At 37.8% G+C, this 19565-nt stretch overlaps 1 protein-coding gene across 1 annotated transcript in view; it reads left to right on the forward strand.

The window, feature by feature from the left end:
* Positions 1-19565, forward strand: part of CUBN (cubilin) — a 152972-nt gene that overhangs the window by 91755 nt on the left and 41652 nt on the right. The window contains exons 36-50 of the mRNA XM_033076268.1: positions 905-1110; positions 2017-2198; positions 3551-3740; positions 4389-4586; positions 4915-5061; positions 5919-6109; positions 6385-6568; positions 7888-8062; positions 9109-9287; positions 11082-11291; positions 11593-11733; positions 13231-13412; positions 14887-15058; positions 15975-16181; positions 18995-19144. Of these exons, the coding sequence (XP_032932159.1) occupies positions 905-1110; positions 2017-2198; positions 3551-3740; positions 4389-4586; positions 4915-5061; positions 5919-6109; positions 6385-6568; positions 7888-8062; positions 9109-9287; positions 11082-11291; positions 11593-11733; positions 13231-13412; positions 14887-15058; positions 15975-16181; positions 18995-19144 (2714 nt within the window). The remainder of the gene's footprint in view (positions 1-904; positions 1111-2016; positions 2199-3550; positions 3741-4388; positions 4587-4914; positions 5062-5918; positions 6110-6384; positions 6569-7887; positions 8063-9108; positions 9288-11081; positions 11292-11592; positions 11734-13230; positions 13413-14886; positions 15059-15974; positions 16182-18994; positions 19145-19565) is intronic.

Below are 19565 nucleotides of genomic sequence, written 5' to 3' on the forward strand. Positions count from 1 at the left end.
CGCAGATCCATTGGGAATGCTCGCAAAATGACCACACTATTGTTCCTGTCTTTTTCGGCTTGTAAATAAAGGGTGTGTCTTTTTTCACTTGGAAACAATGTTTCCGAGGTCGGCAGTAAGCCAGTAAGCCCCGGCGATCCCACGATTGTGTTACTAAATGACGACTTTGTGAAAGTTCGCAGCGAACTAAAGTGCGGCTAATATTCCAGGTGCAGCTTATCTATTAACAAAGGCAACAATGTTGGCAACACACCGGATATGCGGCTTATACTCCGTGCGGCTTGTATTCGTGAATTTACTGTATATTTAGCGTTCAGTTTGGTGCAATAATTAAGAATTTAGAATTTGATTACTGTATCTCATTCCTTTTCCATAGTAAAAAGTAGTTTAGAAGAGTTGATAACAATTCTTGTTATAATTTTGCACACCCAGATATGTGAAAGTCAGAGAGGCCAGAGAAACAGTAATATTTTATATTCTGGAGAAAGTGCTAAGAGATTTCTGACCTCTGAGGTGTTAACTACAACTAAATCAGCAATTATTTTCTCACCACTGAGTGTGCTGAAATAATACACATATGACGGGGCTAAAATATTCTCTGCACTCAACACTCACTGAATTTACATTAAAAGTCTGGATTACATCTCAGGGCTTTCTGAGTTTCATGGTTGTTCTTGGAGAAGCAAGACATTTTAAAAGTGTTTGAGAACTCTAAAATGTGTAATTCTGGATAAGGGGCTGGAAAGTGAGTGCCCTGTATTGATGGCTTTGGCAGGTGTTGGGGGTTTTGTTGCTGTCCTTAACTCTTACAGTAGGATACCATGTACAGTGGGATTAATGGCCACACTTTGAAGTATGTGCTAGTCATATGCATGCTAATACTCTTCTACTGCTATTGAAACAGAGCATTTCAGGTGGAGGAGAGTAGAGGCTGCTCCAAAGATTACCTGGAGATTCGTGAAGGGAGCGATACAGGCACGCTGGCAGGGCGCTTCTGCGGGGACTCCTTGCCTTTGAATTATACATCCACTGTTGGACATATCCTGTGGGTCAGATTTGTCTCGGACAGTTCAGGCACGGATGTTGGCTTCAGGGCCACCTTCTCTCACTGTAAGTTGATGTAATTTGATTGAAAACTATTGTTCTTTCATAGTGCTTCTGAAATTATTCTAAGAAGTGATAGTTTTGCCCTTTAAAGTCTATTAGAAAATATTTACTGATGTTAAAAAGTCTGTAATTTTACTTTAAAAATATTTTGTAAAATAACTGCTGAATGTAAAAGGATAATCTTATGCATGCCAGAAGAGAATTCATGTGCATGTAAGTATATCATATATATTGGACAATTGGCAAATCAAGAAAAAAGTATTTCTTTCTCAGCTTTTCATTTTGCTTTTTGAGTGTGACAGTGTGTCCATCTTGTGTTTTGGATCTAGATGCTATCAACCAGGGAGCAGAATTGAAAAAAGAAAATTCTGCCAATTTATAGATCCAAAATTTCAAGGGACCACTGTCAACATCAGTCTGACTTGTTGCATGAAGAGAATACTGAAACTAAACATCCACAACCATTTTGATAAGATAAACTTCTAATAATTTTCCTTCTTTTGAGATTTAACTCATTTTCAAAATGAATTACCAATAGTTCAGACCTCAATGAAGTCAGAACCATTTTTCACCAGAACATGTGCAGGCATTAAAAAAAAAAATTCTTTAATGCTTTTGGGTAGAAATGAACATAAAGTAGTCAGAGTCAGGGAGGAGTTTAGATATGCTGTCTTCCTGCTTCTCCTACACGTAGATCCACATGGCTCAAATGGGTAATTTGCATCAGAAAAGGGAACACTGCATCTCTCGAAACAAGAAAATAATTAGATGTGCATCTTAGAACTGTCTGAGACACGTCTTACAGCCTTACAGCACTGTCTAGTTCTAAGTAAATTAAGTCAGAAACCCCAGTGATTGTTTTACTCTGCATGAATTAGAGGCATTAGTTGTCTCTTTCTTGTTTTTCAGTGTATGGAAATGACATTGTGGGAGACAGAGGACAAATAGCTTCCCCACAGTGGCCCAGAAGTTATCCTCACTATTCCAGTTACCAGTGGCGGATAAGCGTAAACGCTTCACAAGTTATCCACGGCCGCATCCTGCAGATGGACATTGAGAATCATCACACGTGCCCCTACGACAGTCTAAAGGTGATTCCATTCTGAGAAGTTATTTTACTTCAATCAACTTTGGTAAAATGGATCAATAGAGAAACCTACAAGATGAATGGGAAGCTTTTCTGAGGACCTGGGGTGGTTTATTTTTTTTGCTGTGTTGTCCTTTGAGTAATTATCATTTATCATTATCATTATCTTTGGCTCCCTAGGAGATATTTCCAATCTGTAAGTGTAAGATTTACTAAAAATAAGTCTGCAATGGTACAATCCTGAATATTACTAATCAAGAATTTCAGGCCAGATACCAGACCGAAATTTTCTTCATGCTGGTTCAGTTAAGGACAGCAATGATAGTAACATGTCAATGTTTCTAAAAATAAAGATATTTTAAAATCCTACAAGGAAAAATTCTTGCACCTTCTTTGCTCTCTGGATCAGTAATTTGGCTGCTGGCAGTAGAAAGGTGCCTCCTTCTTCTTTTTTTTTTTTTTTTTTAAGCAGTTAATCAATTATCCTTTGTTATATTTGAGAAAATTAATACTAGTTCAATATTTTTGGTTCATTATTAATTTAGTGATAATCAAATGTGATACTAGTTCAAAAAGGAAAAAAAACATTTTCTTTCATCTCATGTCATATATTAGCAGCACTTTTTCTCCTAACTCAGCCTGCTTTTTTTGTCCCTCTGAAATCAAAATGGGTTTCTTAAACCAGCTAGACATTTAGTGAGTGTAAATCAGCCTGATTTTAACCTGAATCAAGGATCAGATCATTAATGTAATGTTAATATTTATTTAATAATTTCTAACTTTCTCTACTGACATTTTTACTGGGTGGTAGTTGAGAAGAATAAAATAAGCATGAAAGGTGGCAAAGGAGACATATCTTGAAACCAGCCACGATTTTGGATTATAAATACCTACAATGAAAAAAGATTTCTGCATATTTATCTAACAGAACTCAAAATACATATTTTCCTCAGTGGGGGGAAAAAGATAAAGGAAAAATAAGAAAAGAAATTCCTTTTCCCTGCATATCATGGTTGTTTTGGGGTTTTTTTCCACGTCAAAGATAAAAATTGTACCTGTGGACTTTTTGTAAAGCGGGATGTCATTCTGTGTCGCCAAAGAGCAGCCCCGGGATGGGGAACGAGGTAAATTTGATGACTTCACTCAGCTTCTTCTGTGAAAACTTCACTTTTAACAACATATAATGGATAGGGAGATTTTGTTCCCTTTTTATAAGAAAGGTTTCTCTCTAACTTGGATTCATTGAAAGGTCCCTCACTCATTTAAAGAGAGTAATTTTCTCCTTGGAAATTTGGCAAGTATGGGCCAGATGAAAATCTGGCTGTGTGAGGAATAGCACTGTTCTTCTCTCTGCAGGTGTATGATGGGCCCACAGTTCATTCTCGTCTTATTGGAACATACTGTGGTGCAGACCTTGCTTCTTTTGCATCCTCTGGCAGTTCAATGACAATCCAGTTCCAGTCAGACTCATCTGTGACTGGAAAAGGCTTTCTTTTGGAGTGGTATGCAGTGGACTCTTCTGCTGTTACGCAGACCCTTGCTAGAGGTGGGTTTTCAGTGAGTTGCACAGTTACAAGTGGTACAGCCAGTGATACACTCAGCTTTACTTAAAGAATTCCAAACCAACTTCCCCACTAGAGAAAGCCTGAGTTATTAATGAGGGAAAGCTTTCAGTGACATTTTAATGACGCATTTTACTATCTTTTAAAAGCAATTTCTAGACACCCTTAGATATAGTAATTTACAGTGTTCTAAAAATAAGTATGTTGCTAGATGATAATTTTTCTTTACAAAGAGATTTAATTAAATCTAAACATTTGATATGCTTTTATAGAAAATTATCCCTCTTGAAAAAATGTTCTAAATCATTGACCAATTTGATATGAAATGAGCAAATAATTTATGTTAAACTGGTAGATGATCCTAAATGTTTTGTTAGATATTCCTCAAGATAAAATAGGTCACATCATTGTGGCAGCAGGTGGCACATGGCACATCCTTATGGATGAGGATTTTTAAGTTTTATACTTCCAATCCAAACTGAAGTTGAAGAATTCCTGCATTACTGTAACTACACACATCATCACTGTGCCCTCATTGTGCTTTACTATAGGACTGTCATCTTTTAATACATAAGGGATGCATTTGGTTTAACAAGAGGATGCTTTCTTTTTTGTCTTCTTGTCCATAACAGGTGCATGTGGAGGGGCTGTAATAGCTGAAGAAACACCTTCATTCCTCTTCTCACCGCACTGGCCGATGAATTACAGAAACCTTGAGGACTGTACATGGCTTATCAGAGCTCCTGGATCCACTGTGGAATTCAATATCCTGGCACTAGACATAGAATCTCACAGCGCATGCAACTATGACAAACTTACTATCAAAGATGGTGAGAAGCCAACTTTGCCCTACCCTGACACGATGCATTAGAAACCCAACGTCCAAATACCTCAAATTCTCATCTCCACTGAGCATAAGCAATCTAGATAGCAATGGGAACATGCCCTAAAACAGTACTCTTCCCCTATTCTGAGACATTATGCTAGTTAAAATAAAATTATCAAAGTCTAGCAAAATATTTGGTGTCTATAAAATTATTTCTAAATCTGTAAGGGATTAAAGGTCCTGAAAAGCACCTTCCTGAAAGTGTGAGCTACAGCAACAAACAGGCAGATGTAGACTGATTCAGTTTTAACACTGTGTTGTTTTCATCATAGGAGAAAACAGTCTTTCCCCAGTACTGGCTACTCTGTGTGGGCGAGAACCTCCAGGGCCAATAAGATCAACTGGAGATGCAATGCTCATCCACTTCACATCGGACACAAGTGTCACTGCAGCTGGGTTTAATGCCTCTTATCACAAAAGTAAGACTTGTTTTTTCTTCTCCGGGTAAATGTTTGCCTTGCTGCTAACAATGGGCTAAGAGACCCAGGCATCGTTAAGAGCTGTCTGCAAATTAATTAATCACACACACATCTAATTATTCACCTCTCATGAAGATGTGTTAATAAATGTCTAACTCTGCAAAGGTAAAATTTGCTATCTGCCCTGCAATATAATGCAACAAAGCACGATTCAACCTGACCAGTCACTTCCCAGAAGGGAGAAAAGCGCATGCCTAAGTTTATAACAGCTCAGCTGAAGTGTGAAAAAATGCTCAGCTAAGAGAAGGAAATAAATGACTCAAAGCAGAAAGAGACAAATGCAGAAGGCTGTATAAATTCTAGCAGGAATGTCAGCAATTTCCAGCAACAGTCCTCCCACATGAATTTAGGAATGATGACAGATTCCTGAATGGACTGAGGCACCAAGAAAGTGCGAGGGGAAGTTTTTGTGACTGTCAGCTGGAGTAGATGGCAGTGTTTTGGTCCACGGCTAGAAGCAGTGTCCTCCGACAGGGTAATGATAAGCTCATGCCTTGGAGGTCCTTGACATTGCTGCCTGCTTATTCATCTGCTAAGTCTGACATTAGTCTCATGGTCAGGAATTTTGTTGTATGTCATCTTGAAATCTGTAAGCTTGCATTTTGGGAGATCATTCATCATGTGCATTGCTATATGCCCCTCAGTTCTTCATACACTCTTTTCAACTCTTTTCCTTTTTTATTTTAACCCATCACATCTTCTAGGAAACAGGGTTTTTCTCAAAAGGAATAATTGAATATTTGATGCTTTTGAGTTTTTCTCTTTGCTTCAACTTTTATCTTTTTTTTTTTTTTCAGGTTGTGGAGGCTATTTGCACACAAGCAGTGGTGTGATAACATCCCCCAACTACCCTCAAAACTATTCTCCTAATCTAAATTGTTCCTGGCATGTAGTGGTAACCACTGGATTTATCATTGCTGTTCATTTTGAACAACCTTTCCAGGTTAAGAGTGAGGATACTTCCTGCATCCTTGGAGATTACGTAGAGGTGAGGTTATTGGCTGGATCACCAAATCCTCAAAGCTATTAAAACTACTGAATCTTACAGATTTAAGTGTCAGTAAAGCAGCTCATGATGTCATGGGGTGCAAATACCAAAGAGAAATACCAAAGATGATATTTCTATCTCTTTTTTATTAATGTGCATTAATTAATCACTAGTTTATTAATTTCCCCTGTGGCTGGAAGTATTAAGATGGTGTGTGCACAAAGTTTACTTTCCAGTGTTGTTTGCTGGAGTAACATTAGCAACTTCTGTTTTAGCTGAAGAATGGGTTAGATAATGCTGCCCCACCTTTGGTGTCTGGAAGAGGGAATGGACGTTTTTGTGGAAGCAGCCCCGTCCCTACCATGTACACCACAGACAATCAGCTGTTTGTCCACTTCACTTCTGACAGCAGCAATGAGGGTCAAGGATTCAAACTGAGATATGAGGCTAAGAGTCTAGGTAAGTCTAGCTAACAAACTTAAATTCTGCAACTTATACATATATAACATGAAATTTGTCCTCTTAAAGGGTATTTTTGTTTTAAGTCCCAACCCTGGTAAAATTGGATGTCTGCAAAAATGCTGTAATGCATGATTTCTAATCTGACACTCAGATTTCTCCTTTTTAAAGTGTGTCAGGCCGGAGTCACAGAATCTGAAGATATTAAAGTTAGATTTAAAAAAAAAAAAAAGAGACCCTTTAGTAGAGAAGTAGCATCTACTGTTAGAAAGAGATGTTAAAAATTCATACAGGAAAGAAAAAAACTTCTTGAAACATGAACTTTATTTGAAAATTAGTGCCCAGTGCAAGTGCTAAATGAAGTTAGGAACTTTTCAGGGTAGTGTGTCTAAAAAGGTGGCAACATCTCTCACAAGTTTTACTCCCAACTGAGAAAATAACATTCATTGCCAAAGCTAACTTCTTTGAAAGAATGAACAAAATGAAACTCAGGGCCCAGGAGGAAAACACTAACTTGGCATTTGCAGTTATCCCATTGTGTTCATAACAGACTCCACTTGGCACACCTGGAGACCTGTTAAACAGTATTTCTAAACAACTAAGACAACCTGTCAATCAGCTCAAATCTTTAAGTGCTTGAATTCTGCCTGTTTTCCCTGCTGCCCCAAAGAATTAGCATTACTTCAGAGAATTCATGAGGGGAATAGGTGAAGCTGAAAAACAGCATTTCTACCATTTCAATTTATGGGACTGGAGTAAAGCCCCAGGTTAAACCAGAATTGCTAGAATATAGAGGGGATTTAGAACAGAAAGTTTCTGGTCAAAATAAAGATATTTTTGTTAGGTAAAGAACCTGAACAAACCTTCATGTTTGCTCTGACTGGCATTCCTACACATTCATTATTATCTCAAACAGACATTTCAGTTCTTGGGAAATAGAAGTTGGGAGTGATTCATAGAAATATTGGTGGGTCTGACTTGTGAACATCCTAGCTCCTGGGAACTGGCATAGGAACAAAACAAGAAATATCTTTGCTGCTTGTTTTATAAGCAATCAAAGGAATAAGTAATAGCAGTTTAATTCAGGACCCTGAACATTTGGAAATGAGGAGAACTAGGTAAGCAGGAGCACAGGGATATAGGATTCTACTGCATTAAAGTGTTTTCCCACAGCAAGCAATAAAATGCATTTGTTTTTTGATGTGACTATATGACAACAAAAGGAAACTGTGTTGGAATATAGTCATAAGTCATGTTTTTTGATGCCTCACCCAATTCCTTTTCATGTTGTATTTTATTGGTGATCTTTTCTTCCCCAGCCTGCGGAGGGAACATTTATATCAATGATTTCAACCCCAGTGGATATACATCTTCCCCCAACTATCCAAGCAATTACCCTCCACATGCTGACTGTGTCTGGACCATAACTGCTCCCAATGGACATGCAGTAGAGCTGCAATTTGAAGATCAGTTTTACATTGAACCTTCACCAAAGTATCCATCCACATTATTTTGCCTATTTTTCTTCAGATAATCCATTCTGAATTTTCTTTCTCTAGTAATTTCTCCAATTCCTCTCAGAGAACAAACACTTTTATATTTAAAATCAAATGGGATTAAGAAATTTTTGAGAGATCACTGAAGCTATCAGGTCACTGGTTTACATTCCTAGGACGTTGTAATGCATAACAGAAATTAGTATGACAGAAAAAGTAGAAAATTCCATGATAGAAAGGTACCTTCTGTAAAATCTATGCCCTGTAGTCCTTTCACACTCAGATTTTCAGTAATTTGGACTCTTGGGTGCTTTTAAAGCCACTGGAGTGCCACCATGACACTTTGCCTCCCTCCTCCATTGCCTTGTGGCTAGTTTGCTATGGGTCTGCATATTTTGTTCTCCCTGCCTGAATCATAAAACAAAGCTATTTTCCAGATGATGGAGCTTCATTGATAGGGACTGGACCACTGTAAGGCAAAAGTAAGCTTGTGAAACCATGTCTAGGAAAAACAATGAAGGATGGAGAATTCCAAAGGTGTCTTTTCTCACTTCCAGGACACTGCACCAGTCTGAAAGCAAAGCTTCTAGTTAAGATATTTTGGATCTTTGTATGCCCACCTAATTAGACCCCAGAATTGAATTTTTATTCCCACAATCTGTCTTCTTTTTGTCCCTTAATTCAACACTTCTCAGTGAGACTTAATACGGAATATCTGATGAATCTGAATCCTGCCAAAAAATTGTATTTAACATGATCACAACTACTTTGCCAGTGCTGTTCATATCCCTACCAGAATTTGCTCGTGCCAGATCCGATCTGATATAGACTGAGTTTTAGATTAATCTTTTTCAATGTTTCTCACACTTCTTTTGATTCAATTATTATATAACTGCAATGGATTATTATCTTGTTGATTCTGTCCTGGTCACACTGCATGGAAACCAATCTAATTCACTACAGCTTCATGATTTTGTGCACGTGCTGGAATGATTTTGAACCACTACTGCCATACACTGAAAAGAAAATTGTCTTCTCTTCCAGCTGCACTTCCAGTTCCCTAGAGCTGCGCAGCGGTGCTGACTCCAGTGCCCCCCTCATTGCCAGGCTCTGTGGAGGTTCGATGCCAGGCTCACAGAGATCCTCAGGAGCTGTCATGTACCTGAGGTTCAGGTCTGACAGCAGTGCCACACGTGTCGGATTCAATGCTAAATACTCCATTGGTAATGCTTTCATTTATCAGTTTCTATGGTTTTAAAGATGATTTTGGTTTAAGTGTTTGACTTTTGTAATTGGGCTTAAAGCAGACCTGTGGGATGCGCTGACAGGAACATGCCTCTTTCAGTTAGTGTTAGAGCTAAGGCATCAGAATATCAGCATGTTCTTCACCTAGCAAGAGCTGAAAATTTGGGAAATATTAACAGGAAAGAGCTCATAGCAGCAGCAGCAGAAACAAGTACTGGATAGCTTATTGTAAAAGCCAGTTGTCAAAGGAGCAGTGGAAAAAAGGTCAGTGTGGATAAAGTAATGTAACATGGTTTGATTTTCAGCATTGCAAACTTAGTGTCACTTTCATGGGCAGGGCTCTGAAGGGGAATGTGAAGATCAACTGAGAACTGGCAGTAGATGTACAAATTCGGAGCATCTCTATGTAAATGAAATTCAATCTATAATAAAGATACTAGACAAACAGGGGCAGCATAATAATAGACTGGAAAAAGAATGAGCTATGAGAAACAATAATTGTCATCTGTGAAAGAAATACTTTAGTTGCTTGTTCTCAAGGTGCAAAAACAGGGTTAGAAAGCACTAGAAAAAAAATTTAAATTCAAGAAAAAGTAGTCCTTGATCAGATTCAGAACTATGCTACTCTTTTAGATTTGATAATGTTAATAATTTTCAAAGAATAACAGCCATTATGGTAGTATCACTTATATAGGAAAGTCTAGGACTGTTAATTTTTCAAAGGCAAAGTAGTGAACTATATTGTTTTATACAGAATTTTGCTTATTGCATTAGATCTGAAACACTAAAGCCAAAATAGAGTGCTATCACATTTCTGAACGTGAAAACTGAACAAACTTGCATATATACATATATTTGTTAGTATATGAAGGCATCATTTACATTTAACCATAACAGATTTACAGTATCTTAGCTGAATGCCATTAATCCTGAAACAAAGCACTAATGACTCATGGAACTGATAGTATGAACACAACTGTTATTGCCATGGAAAAATTGTACACAGAATCCACTACAAAAAAAAATCCAATAAATTCCACCTGGGAATATTGTTTCATAGAATAATAGAATATCCTGATTTGGAAAGGAACCACAAGGATAATCAAGGTCCAACTCCTGGGCCTACACATGACCATCCCAAGAATCACACCACATACCTTTAAACACGTTTGCTATATGCCTTACTACTACAAAATTATGTTTGCAGGTACTGCAGAGAAATGAGTGTTCAGAGAGACAGAGAGAATTAAAAATTAATAGCTGTTTTACACATTGTGCAGGGATTACTTAATAAGGCATCACAAGGAGTGAATGGAAAGGGATGGAAGGAAAAAGGAGTCTGAACTATAACTGTTGGCCCAAACCAGAAGTCAACTTTTGTCCCTCATAAAAAATTGAGATCCACACTTAGCAAGTTTCATTTCTTTTTAATTTACCTGTTACATCTTTGCAAGGTCTTCTGATAAATGTGGACATAGATAGAGACTAGATTGAAAACTGTGAGTTTATTCTGATTATGAGAGATATGAAAAAGAAAGGATGTTTGCAATGGCAGGGTGTGGGTGTGGCAGGGTTTGGAGAAAAAAATACAGTGATCAGGACTGATTGAATTAGATTGAAAGTATGGAAGATTTTTAATTGGCAGGCAATTCCTGTCTTATTACCAAAGCTAGAGAGCAAGTCAATTGTACCTTACCTTTAAGTCTTGTTTAGGAGAAAGATCATCTCTCAGAGGTTCTTTAGTCAACCAAATAAAATTCTTCCTTTTGCAGCTCCCTGTGGTGGGACAGTGATAGGACAAACTGGTGTCATCGAAAGCACTGGGTATCCTGATCTTCATTATCAAGACAACCTGCTGTGTGAATGGTTTCTGCAGGGTCCCAGGGGCCACTATCTTACCATCAGACTAGAAGGCCTAGATATTCAAAACTCTTCTGAGTGCACAAATGACTTTGTGGAGATCCGAGAATACAACTCTTCTGGTCTGAGAACTATTTCAGTGTTTGTCTTCCCCTCCCTAGCACTACAATGAAACCTCACCAGAGGTTCCTGAAAGCATTTCCCTTTGGCTACAAAGTGAGCTATTTCAATGTGCAGCATTTGCTTGTGTCTGCCTCGCTTGCTGATGCAAAGTAAGGCAAACAAAACCATTCTATTTACCAGCAATAATTTGATTCCACTTGTTTACTCCTGCCTGTCCAGTTAAACTGGAAAGTGACCCTTCAATATAAATATATATAATATATTGATATTAATTTCTCTTTTTCTATATGATTTTTGCAGGAAATTTGTTGGGCAGGTACTGTGGTAATACTCTCCCTGCTGCTGTGGACACTTCTGACAGTTTTGCTTATGTCAAGTTTGTCACTGATGGATCAGTCAATGCCCGGGGATTCAGACTGCGCTTTGTTTCCAGTACTGAAGGTTGGATTTGTGAGGTTGAAATATACTCTCAGGAAGCAACTTATACCACAGACCATAACTGCACTAATACAGCATATACTGTAGATCGATTGTTCTTGTTGTTCTTGGAGTGGTGTGGATTTGTTTTAAATTTAAACTTGGGAGAAGTCTGAATAGAGCTCTCTGGCAACAACTTAGCTAAGCTGAAACTTGGTGAAGCAAGCAATCTCCTGCTGTAATGGATGTTGTGATCAGTGGCACAACGAAACACACTCTTCCACACCTGTTTTCTTCAACAGCCATTCGAGGGATGCCTTAACATACCCTTCCCATATCCCTCTTGATAAACAAGATCAACTTATTCTGGTATTCAGTGGCCCTCACAGGGAAAAATATTTTCATATGTTCATGTAAAATTTCATGTGTTTCAATTTGTGCCCATTGCTCCTTTTCCTGAGCACAATGACTTCAAAGAGCTGCTCTGATCAGGACTGAGGACACAGACCTACTCCTGCTTCACACTTCACACTACATTGAAGATTCACAGTCTTCAATGTCCATGCAATGCTCATCCTACCAAAATATGGTCACTTTTTTAGAAATTCTTTTCAATAGTCATGATGAAAAATCTACTGCCAACCCTTCTTAACTGTTTCCAGCTCATTTAAAAGTTCAGCTGAAAGCTTTCTTCATGTTTGATTCTGCAATAAAACAGCAGAGGGGAAAACAAACTCCAAAAGAATCTTATTCCACTCCTAGGATTCTTTTATGCAAACTTAGAAGAGAAACTCTATTACCAAAAAGTATAATGCAGGTGGATGCTGAGTTCTGACTACTCTGCAGAATCTCTGAGTGTGAGGAAAGGGACTTCCTCTACACACCATTAAAAAATATCTCTCTATTTTGGAAGGAAACTGAGGGTAAGCTGGTAAAATTCTATCATAAGTTTCAAAAAAAACCTCACTCTGTATCCAAGACCTTCAGGGTTCCTTCCTGACAGCATAGTTTGATATTCATAACAAAGATAGGAAAAGCAAAAATAACTGTACTGAAAAGTGTTGCTTAAAATACCTAAAAGCTTTTTCTTTACCTCTGTTAATCAGAATAGGAAAAAGATATCCTCCATCATTAGCAGCTCTAAGACCCTGCTTGTTCTGTGTAGCTCTGCTTGGTGCTCTGAAAGTCACAAATGTCTCAGTCTTGCCACAGTGAGAGGCTTGTATCATATGGCATCAAAGCTTGTGGATCACCCAGGCTTCTGAAGCTCTTCAGAGAAGGAAATATTAACAATTAGACTAAAAGGAGTTGCTATGGTCAGCTAATATTCAACTGCTTTTATGACTGAGTGATAAAGACTGACAGGAACTTGGCTGTTTAGACAAACATATGGACAGGGGAGGCCAATCAAATCAACCTCTCAGGATCTCTTTTTCTCACTACACTGATTTTTTTTTTTTTGCTATAATTCTATTTGCAATACTTTTCTCTTAGAAATGTACCAATATTTGGATTTTTCAGAATGTGGTGGGGATCTTACTGCACCTGTTGGAACATTTACTTCACCCAGCTATCCCAACCTCTACCCACATAACCGAGTGTGTGAATGGAGGATCACAGTGGAAGAAGGCAGACGTGTGACCCTAATCTTCAATGACATGAAAACTGAAGAGCACTGGAGCTGCTCATCAGATTATGTGGCTGTGAGTATTGGGTGTGGAGTCAAAAACTGCTCTTCATAATCCCTTTATGGACCTAATAAAGCTGAGAAGTCACTTTTAGGTCCAAATATGGTTTTAAGACAAATCATAATTTAATCTGGAGAAAGCAGATGAATGAGAAAAAGTTATCTCTATAGAGCATCTAAGCTCATCTGCTTGTTTTAGAGTATGGAAATTTTTAAATTTCCTAGGCAGAGTAGAAGACTTAAAGGAATCACTGGATTTGTCTTTTTATCAATTATGAAAAAAAAATCTGGGATTTTTGAAAGCTTTCAATGTCTCTTTTCTGTGTAAACAAGTCAGTTCCAGGTTTTATTGATTTTGGCAGTATCTACTGCAGTTGTTACTTTTTGCTGTCAATTAAAAAAATAAAAGACGAAAAAGACAGAGATTGCAGTAAATGGCTACTCTGAGCTAAAGGTCGACTTTACTTCTATATCACTCTCCAGCTCAAAAAAAAAAGGTAGATACTGGTTATTTCATCATGTTTATTTATGATTTCTGATTATTTAGTGACAAAAAAATTCAAGCCTGGCACACAGACCTGGACCTAGCCAGATGTAAAAATTACTCGAAAATATGATTCCTGTATGAAATTGGAGAAATGTGAGGTAGAGTTTAGCTTCCCACTTGTTCAGATAAGCAGTGCAAATAGGAATTAACTGAAGAATGATCAGAAGCCAATCCATGCACAAGCATGGGGGGCAGAAGTAGCTATTCATCCCTTGAGGATTGTAGACGATGTTTCCCTTGTTTTTCTTCACAGATGCTTTAGACAAACCTTTGGGAGCTGGCTTTTTATCAGTTAATGATCTCTTAAAGGAAAATTTTTTCCTGCTGGCTTTTATGCCTTCAATACTCTAATATATTCCAAGTCTCAGTGGGAAATATTTCTGCCTTGCTTGCACTGCAGAGTAGAAAGAGGGAAATTAATTTCTAGGCTAAAGGTTCTATGAAGGAAACAGAGCAAAATATCTCTGGATCATCAAAAAGTGAAATGTTTGAAATAATCAGAAATGCCCACCAGCACTCAGTATGTGGGAGAAGTTTTTGATAAAGCTGATGTTTGCTTTAACAAGGAAAAAATCATGACTTGAAATGAAATTAATATGATCAGTAGCTGGCATTATTAAGTGATTGACTATATAAATATTGAGCTAAAACATAGTATTCTTCTCAATTAAAAAAATTCAATTTCTGTTTGAAAAAAGAGAGAGGGAGAAAATATGTTTATATTTTACCAAAATAAACAAGTTATTTTTGATGTTTACTTCAGGGCCTCATCCACTCAAGGCAATGAAATTTTGTTCCAAGGTTTGGGTAGATTTGAGAACCAACCCCTTGTGAGGGACATCAATGAATTTTGTCTTAAAGATGGTAAACACTCTTAAATGATACAGGAGATACTCATAAGACTGTATATTGGTGTCATAACAGTTTATTTTTGATCCCACAGGTTTACAATGGCTTTGGGCAAAACTCTCCCCAGCTGGCCAAGCTGTGTGGGGAGGTAAATCCAGGCACTGAGGTGAAATCCACTGGAAACAAAATGAAAGTCATTTTGGTGACAGATATGTCCCGTGCATTCAGAGGCTTCAGTGTCTCCTATACCTCTAGTGAAGATGCAGGTAGTGTATGCTTTTACTTAAGTGATTGATCTCTGGTGAGTCATTTCATAGCTAGAGTACTGGCACATATTGAAAAATTACCTAAACAGATAACAATCTCTGATATCTTTTTTCTCTTTCATCTCTGGATGGGAATAGATATTTATCTTTAATTAACTGAAAGAATTTGAAAAAAAATTGAGAATCTCTGTGAGCAATGGACTTCATGTCCCTCTGTATGTGTCACAGTCCCTGCTGTCCCTACTGATTTATTTTTTTGTACTTAGTCTTGAGTAAGAGATGAAGTGGCTTATTCCATAAAAGGTTTCAAAAAGCATAGTGCTATAGACAAATTGAATAATTCAAGTGCTCCCTTATTCCTCAGGGGGGTAATTAATTTATTGTAGCTTGTGGAAGAGTGCAGATAACCTAATTTTGCAAGCTCAGCATCCAAAGAGAAGGCAGCTGGCAGAGCCTTACTTACTACTACAGCCTTGAGTCTTTCGAACTTATTTTTCAACTCCCACCCCAAGCATCCTACTATGGCATGAGGGTATCTTCCATGAAAAATTTTCTCTTGGGCCTACAATTAGGTAATGAGTAGGGCTGAGCAGAACTGAAGCTGTAGTGAGATTTTATCAAAATATTAAATAATGCTTGATGTATTGATAGTGCTGCTGAAATATTTGATACTGTAAATAATTGTTTTTTACTTTACATGTATGTTTTTTAAGACTTGCCAATAAATTCTAGGGCACTAGCAAGAATTCTCTTGTACACAGCAGTAAATTATAAAAAAATAAGGAGATGGAAAAGATTTTGATCTAATCAGCACATGTGCTTTCTGATGTGAGCATACCTGAATGAGGAGGGGCAAGATTTCTCCTCATACATGCATTATTACTACTTTTAAATAAAACATATTTTGTTTCTGCAGTTTGTGGCGGAACCCTGATGGCATATGCCGGTGGGAATTTCTCTTCTCCTGGTTATGATGGCATCACAAATTACACAAGTAACCTGAACTGTGAATGGATCATTGAAAATCCCTCTTACTATAATTCATCCATTTATATATCTTTTGAGGATTTCCACTTGGAACATCACCAGAACTGCCAGTATGACCACCTAGAACTACGAATAGGTTTGTATGTTTAGCAGGAGAATGGATAAAGCCTACCAAGATTCTGGTTGTACAATTCTGTTTGTGCCAATTCTCATTCATATATATTTGCAGGGAGTGGCTGTTCTAGAATCTGTACATTTGAGAGTGTTCACATCATTTCTTCCATGTGGCATCCATTATTAGAAGTAGGATGTCACCACCAGAGAAATGGATGCATGGATTTGGTTACCTGTTCTTCCAGGGGAGGAAATTGAAAACTGGATAGACAACTTGGGGGGAATAAATAGTTTTGCTGTTTGCAATACTCACTCTCTCTTTACAAGGGACAATGTGAATTTCACTTCATCTGCCTTGAGATGGCATTTGCAGTCATCAAAACAATTTATTTGGTCCACTCCCCATTCGCTCTCTGGTCCTCCAGGGACAGCAGAATGGAGTAAAGAATGTTTTAATTATTCATAGCCTCTGGACTGCATGCCCACTTCAGATCCATTTTTATGTTCTATAAGATGACTCTCCTAAAAGAAATCCATATTTCCAGTGAGAATACACTGCAAAACACAGACTAAAGCATTTTAAAGAAAAAAATCTGAGGATTAATGTACCAATGATAACCCTGCGTATTTGAACATCTTTATCTATCCACAAGAGCAAGCAACTGGAAATGTCATATGAAAGTCACTCAGCTAACACCAAGTGTAGTATGAAAGCTGCAGCTGTTTTCCTCACAGAAAGGCTGTACCTGTGAGTCCCAGAGAGAACAGGTTTTAATTTACCAGGAAATGCTTTCTGAAACATGTGAAAAGGTTGAGAACGGGAATCTGTCACATCCTTATTTGCACTCATTTGATCAAGAGCTTTTGGTTGTGTAGCATTGGTTTGTCCTGTGCAGAGCCAGACCCTGCATAGCTCTGTAGCCTAGCAGTTCTCTCCCATGTATGCACTGGAGCTGGAAAATAATAGGAAAAAACTCAGAGAAAGAAACAATGAAGTATATTTGCTTTGTTAGTCTTCTGTTCCTGCTACTCTCACTTTATCATGAACATCAGGCCTTCAGGGAATACAATCAAAGAAAAGGGAAGAAAGGGCAGTCTTGCTTGTGCTAAACCATTTTGTCATCTAAATAGCAGTGTCCATTTCAACACTTCTAATGGACCTCCAGTTTCACAGGTAGCCTGGTGTCAAAAGCAGAATGTCCTCCTTCATCTGTGTATCCTGACAAGTAATATTTAATGAGCACTGAGATGCAGTAGTGCAGAATACCACTAAACTCAGGCAGGTGCTGTTTAAGACTCTTGGAAAGAGCAGGGAAAGGTCCAATTCTACTTTAAGTTACCTGAGAGACTGGAAGTGGAGCTGAGATATGCAAAATTATTTTGTGATGTCCATACAACAAATTCATGGTACTCAAATAATAAATTTTAAAAGCAGAATTGACTGTAATGTGCTGACTAGATAAAATAAAATAAATATTTCAATTTTTTAGGGTAAGTTATTAAGTTATTAAATTATCATGGACATTTATGTAGGTTATACATGGTTATACAGCTGAGCATATTGCTACAATGAAATATACACCCAACTTTTGGCTTTTGTGGAAGACTCATTTTGTCTTTCAGACTATTCCCTTCGGTTTGAATGAAATATTACAACACAATATTTATGCTTTCTTCTTCTGTTTATCAACAGTCTAGATTTCTGGCCAGCTGACCATTCATGACTGGTATCACTTTTCACACTGAGTAACCTGGGTGACATCTATCACATAGTCAATCACCTCATAAAATGTACAAAAAAGAAAACATATTTCACATACTAATGCTAAAAGTAGTTATTACTACTTTTTCCTGGAACACATTTTATCATAAATATCTTCTACTTGTACAACTCAATATAACTTTTAGTGCATGTTATCAAGACAGTTTGTAGCATTTCTCTATGTAATTTGCATGATAGAATTTTATTATATGTCCCTTTTCATCCTTGTCCTTCAAGGAATTTCAAATAGTGTCTGTGTCACTTGCATATAACAGAAATATGAAGTTATTCAACCAACCTGTGACTTGGAATAACGCTGAAAAGGCTTTGAAAAACATTAAAAATTTCCCCCTCTTGCTCTACTGTCTTCTTCACAAGAATGGCTTGCCACTTTGTGCAGAGCTAGGAGTTGCTTTTGAATAGAGATTTTAAGACCAGCAACATGCTATTGTTAGAGAAGTGAACTTAGGAATGGCATTGCCTAGTGTCATGAGGAATGTTACTATGTTTACTTACTTTCTTTCTCCTGGGAATTTATCAGTAATAAACAGAAACTGATGCTTTTAGCAATCTGATGGATAGGAGCTCACCAACTTGAGCAAACTTTCAGTGGATGCTGCACATCCCTATAAAGTAGAAAACTCGAAATCCTTATTGTCTTTAATGAGGATGTCACAAACACAAAGGTTCAATAGGTGTCCATGTGATATGGTCCTTAGGCCATCTCTTTCTTTATTCTGCCCAAAAGGTCTGTAGTTTTGGGACAGAACGGTGAGGGTTTTGTGTGTCTGATATGTCTGATATGACATATGAAAGTGTGCAGGATGGCAGGAAGGAGAGAAAAGGAGTCCAAGTAATTTTCTTGTTGCCAAGATTTAGATCCCAAAAATGAACTGCAACACTCTGCTTATATCCATAAGAAATAACCAGTTACTAAGTGTGGAGTGTACTCTTCTTTGTTTTCTTGTTAGAACACAATGAATTGCATGTTTGCACTATTCCTTTATGTTATTGTAGCTTTTTTAGTACTCAAAAAGTGCCCTGTTTTGATATTTTTTTCTTTCTTTTCTTAGGGGATGCTGATGGAGAGCTAATAGCCAGACTTTGTGGTCAGGCTGCACCATCTGTGCCACTGGTTATAGCTGCCCCCCAGGTCTGGGTACACTTTGTCAGTGATGCAAACACAGAAGATAAAGGATTCTTGGCCCATTACTCGTTTGAAGGTAAATGGCTCCATGGGCTGCTGCCTTGGCTGACTGAGGCACTTCTGGGGAATGTTGCCAGTCATTTGGTGACACAGGGAATAGTCCTGATGGGATCAACTCTCAGAGGTGCTCAAAAGTTACACAATGCTAGCCACTATTTATATCTTCTAAAGCAGGCATGCGCTAGCAGTTGAACTCTTAGAATTATTTTCTGCCTCACTGTTGGCATTCCCCAAACCACATTGAGATTTTGCAATGCTCAGAGCAGCTGGTTGCTCTTGGGAATAGGGGCATAACAGGTAATACCAGCCAAGTCTGACTTACTTCAGATAGGTCTCTGGAGTGCTAGCAGAGCTGAAGTACATTCTGCTGCTTGAACCTTTGCGCTCATTTTGAAATCCACTTGATGTCATATCAGTGCAAATTGCACCACTTTGCC

Source organism: Catharus ustulatus, chromosome 1, assembly GCF_009819885.2.
Source record: "Catharus ustulatus isolate bCatUst1 chromosome 1, bCatUst1.pri.v2, whole genome shotgun sequence".
Taxonomy (NCBI): Eukaryota; Metazoa; Chordata; class Aves; order Passeriformes; family Turdidae; genus Catharus; species Catharus ustulatus.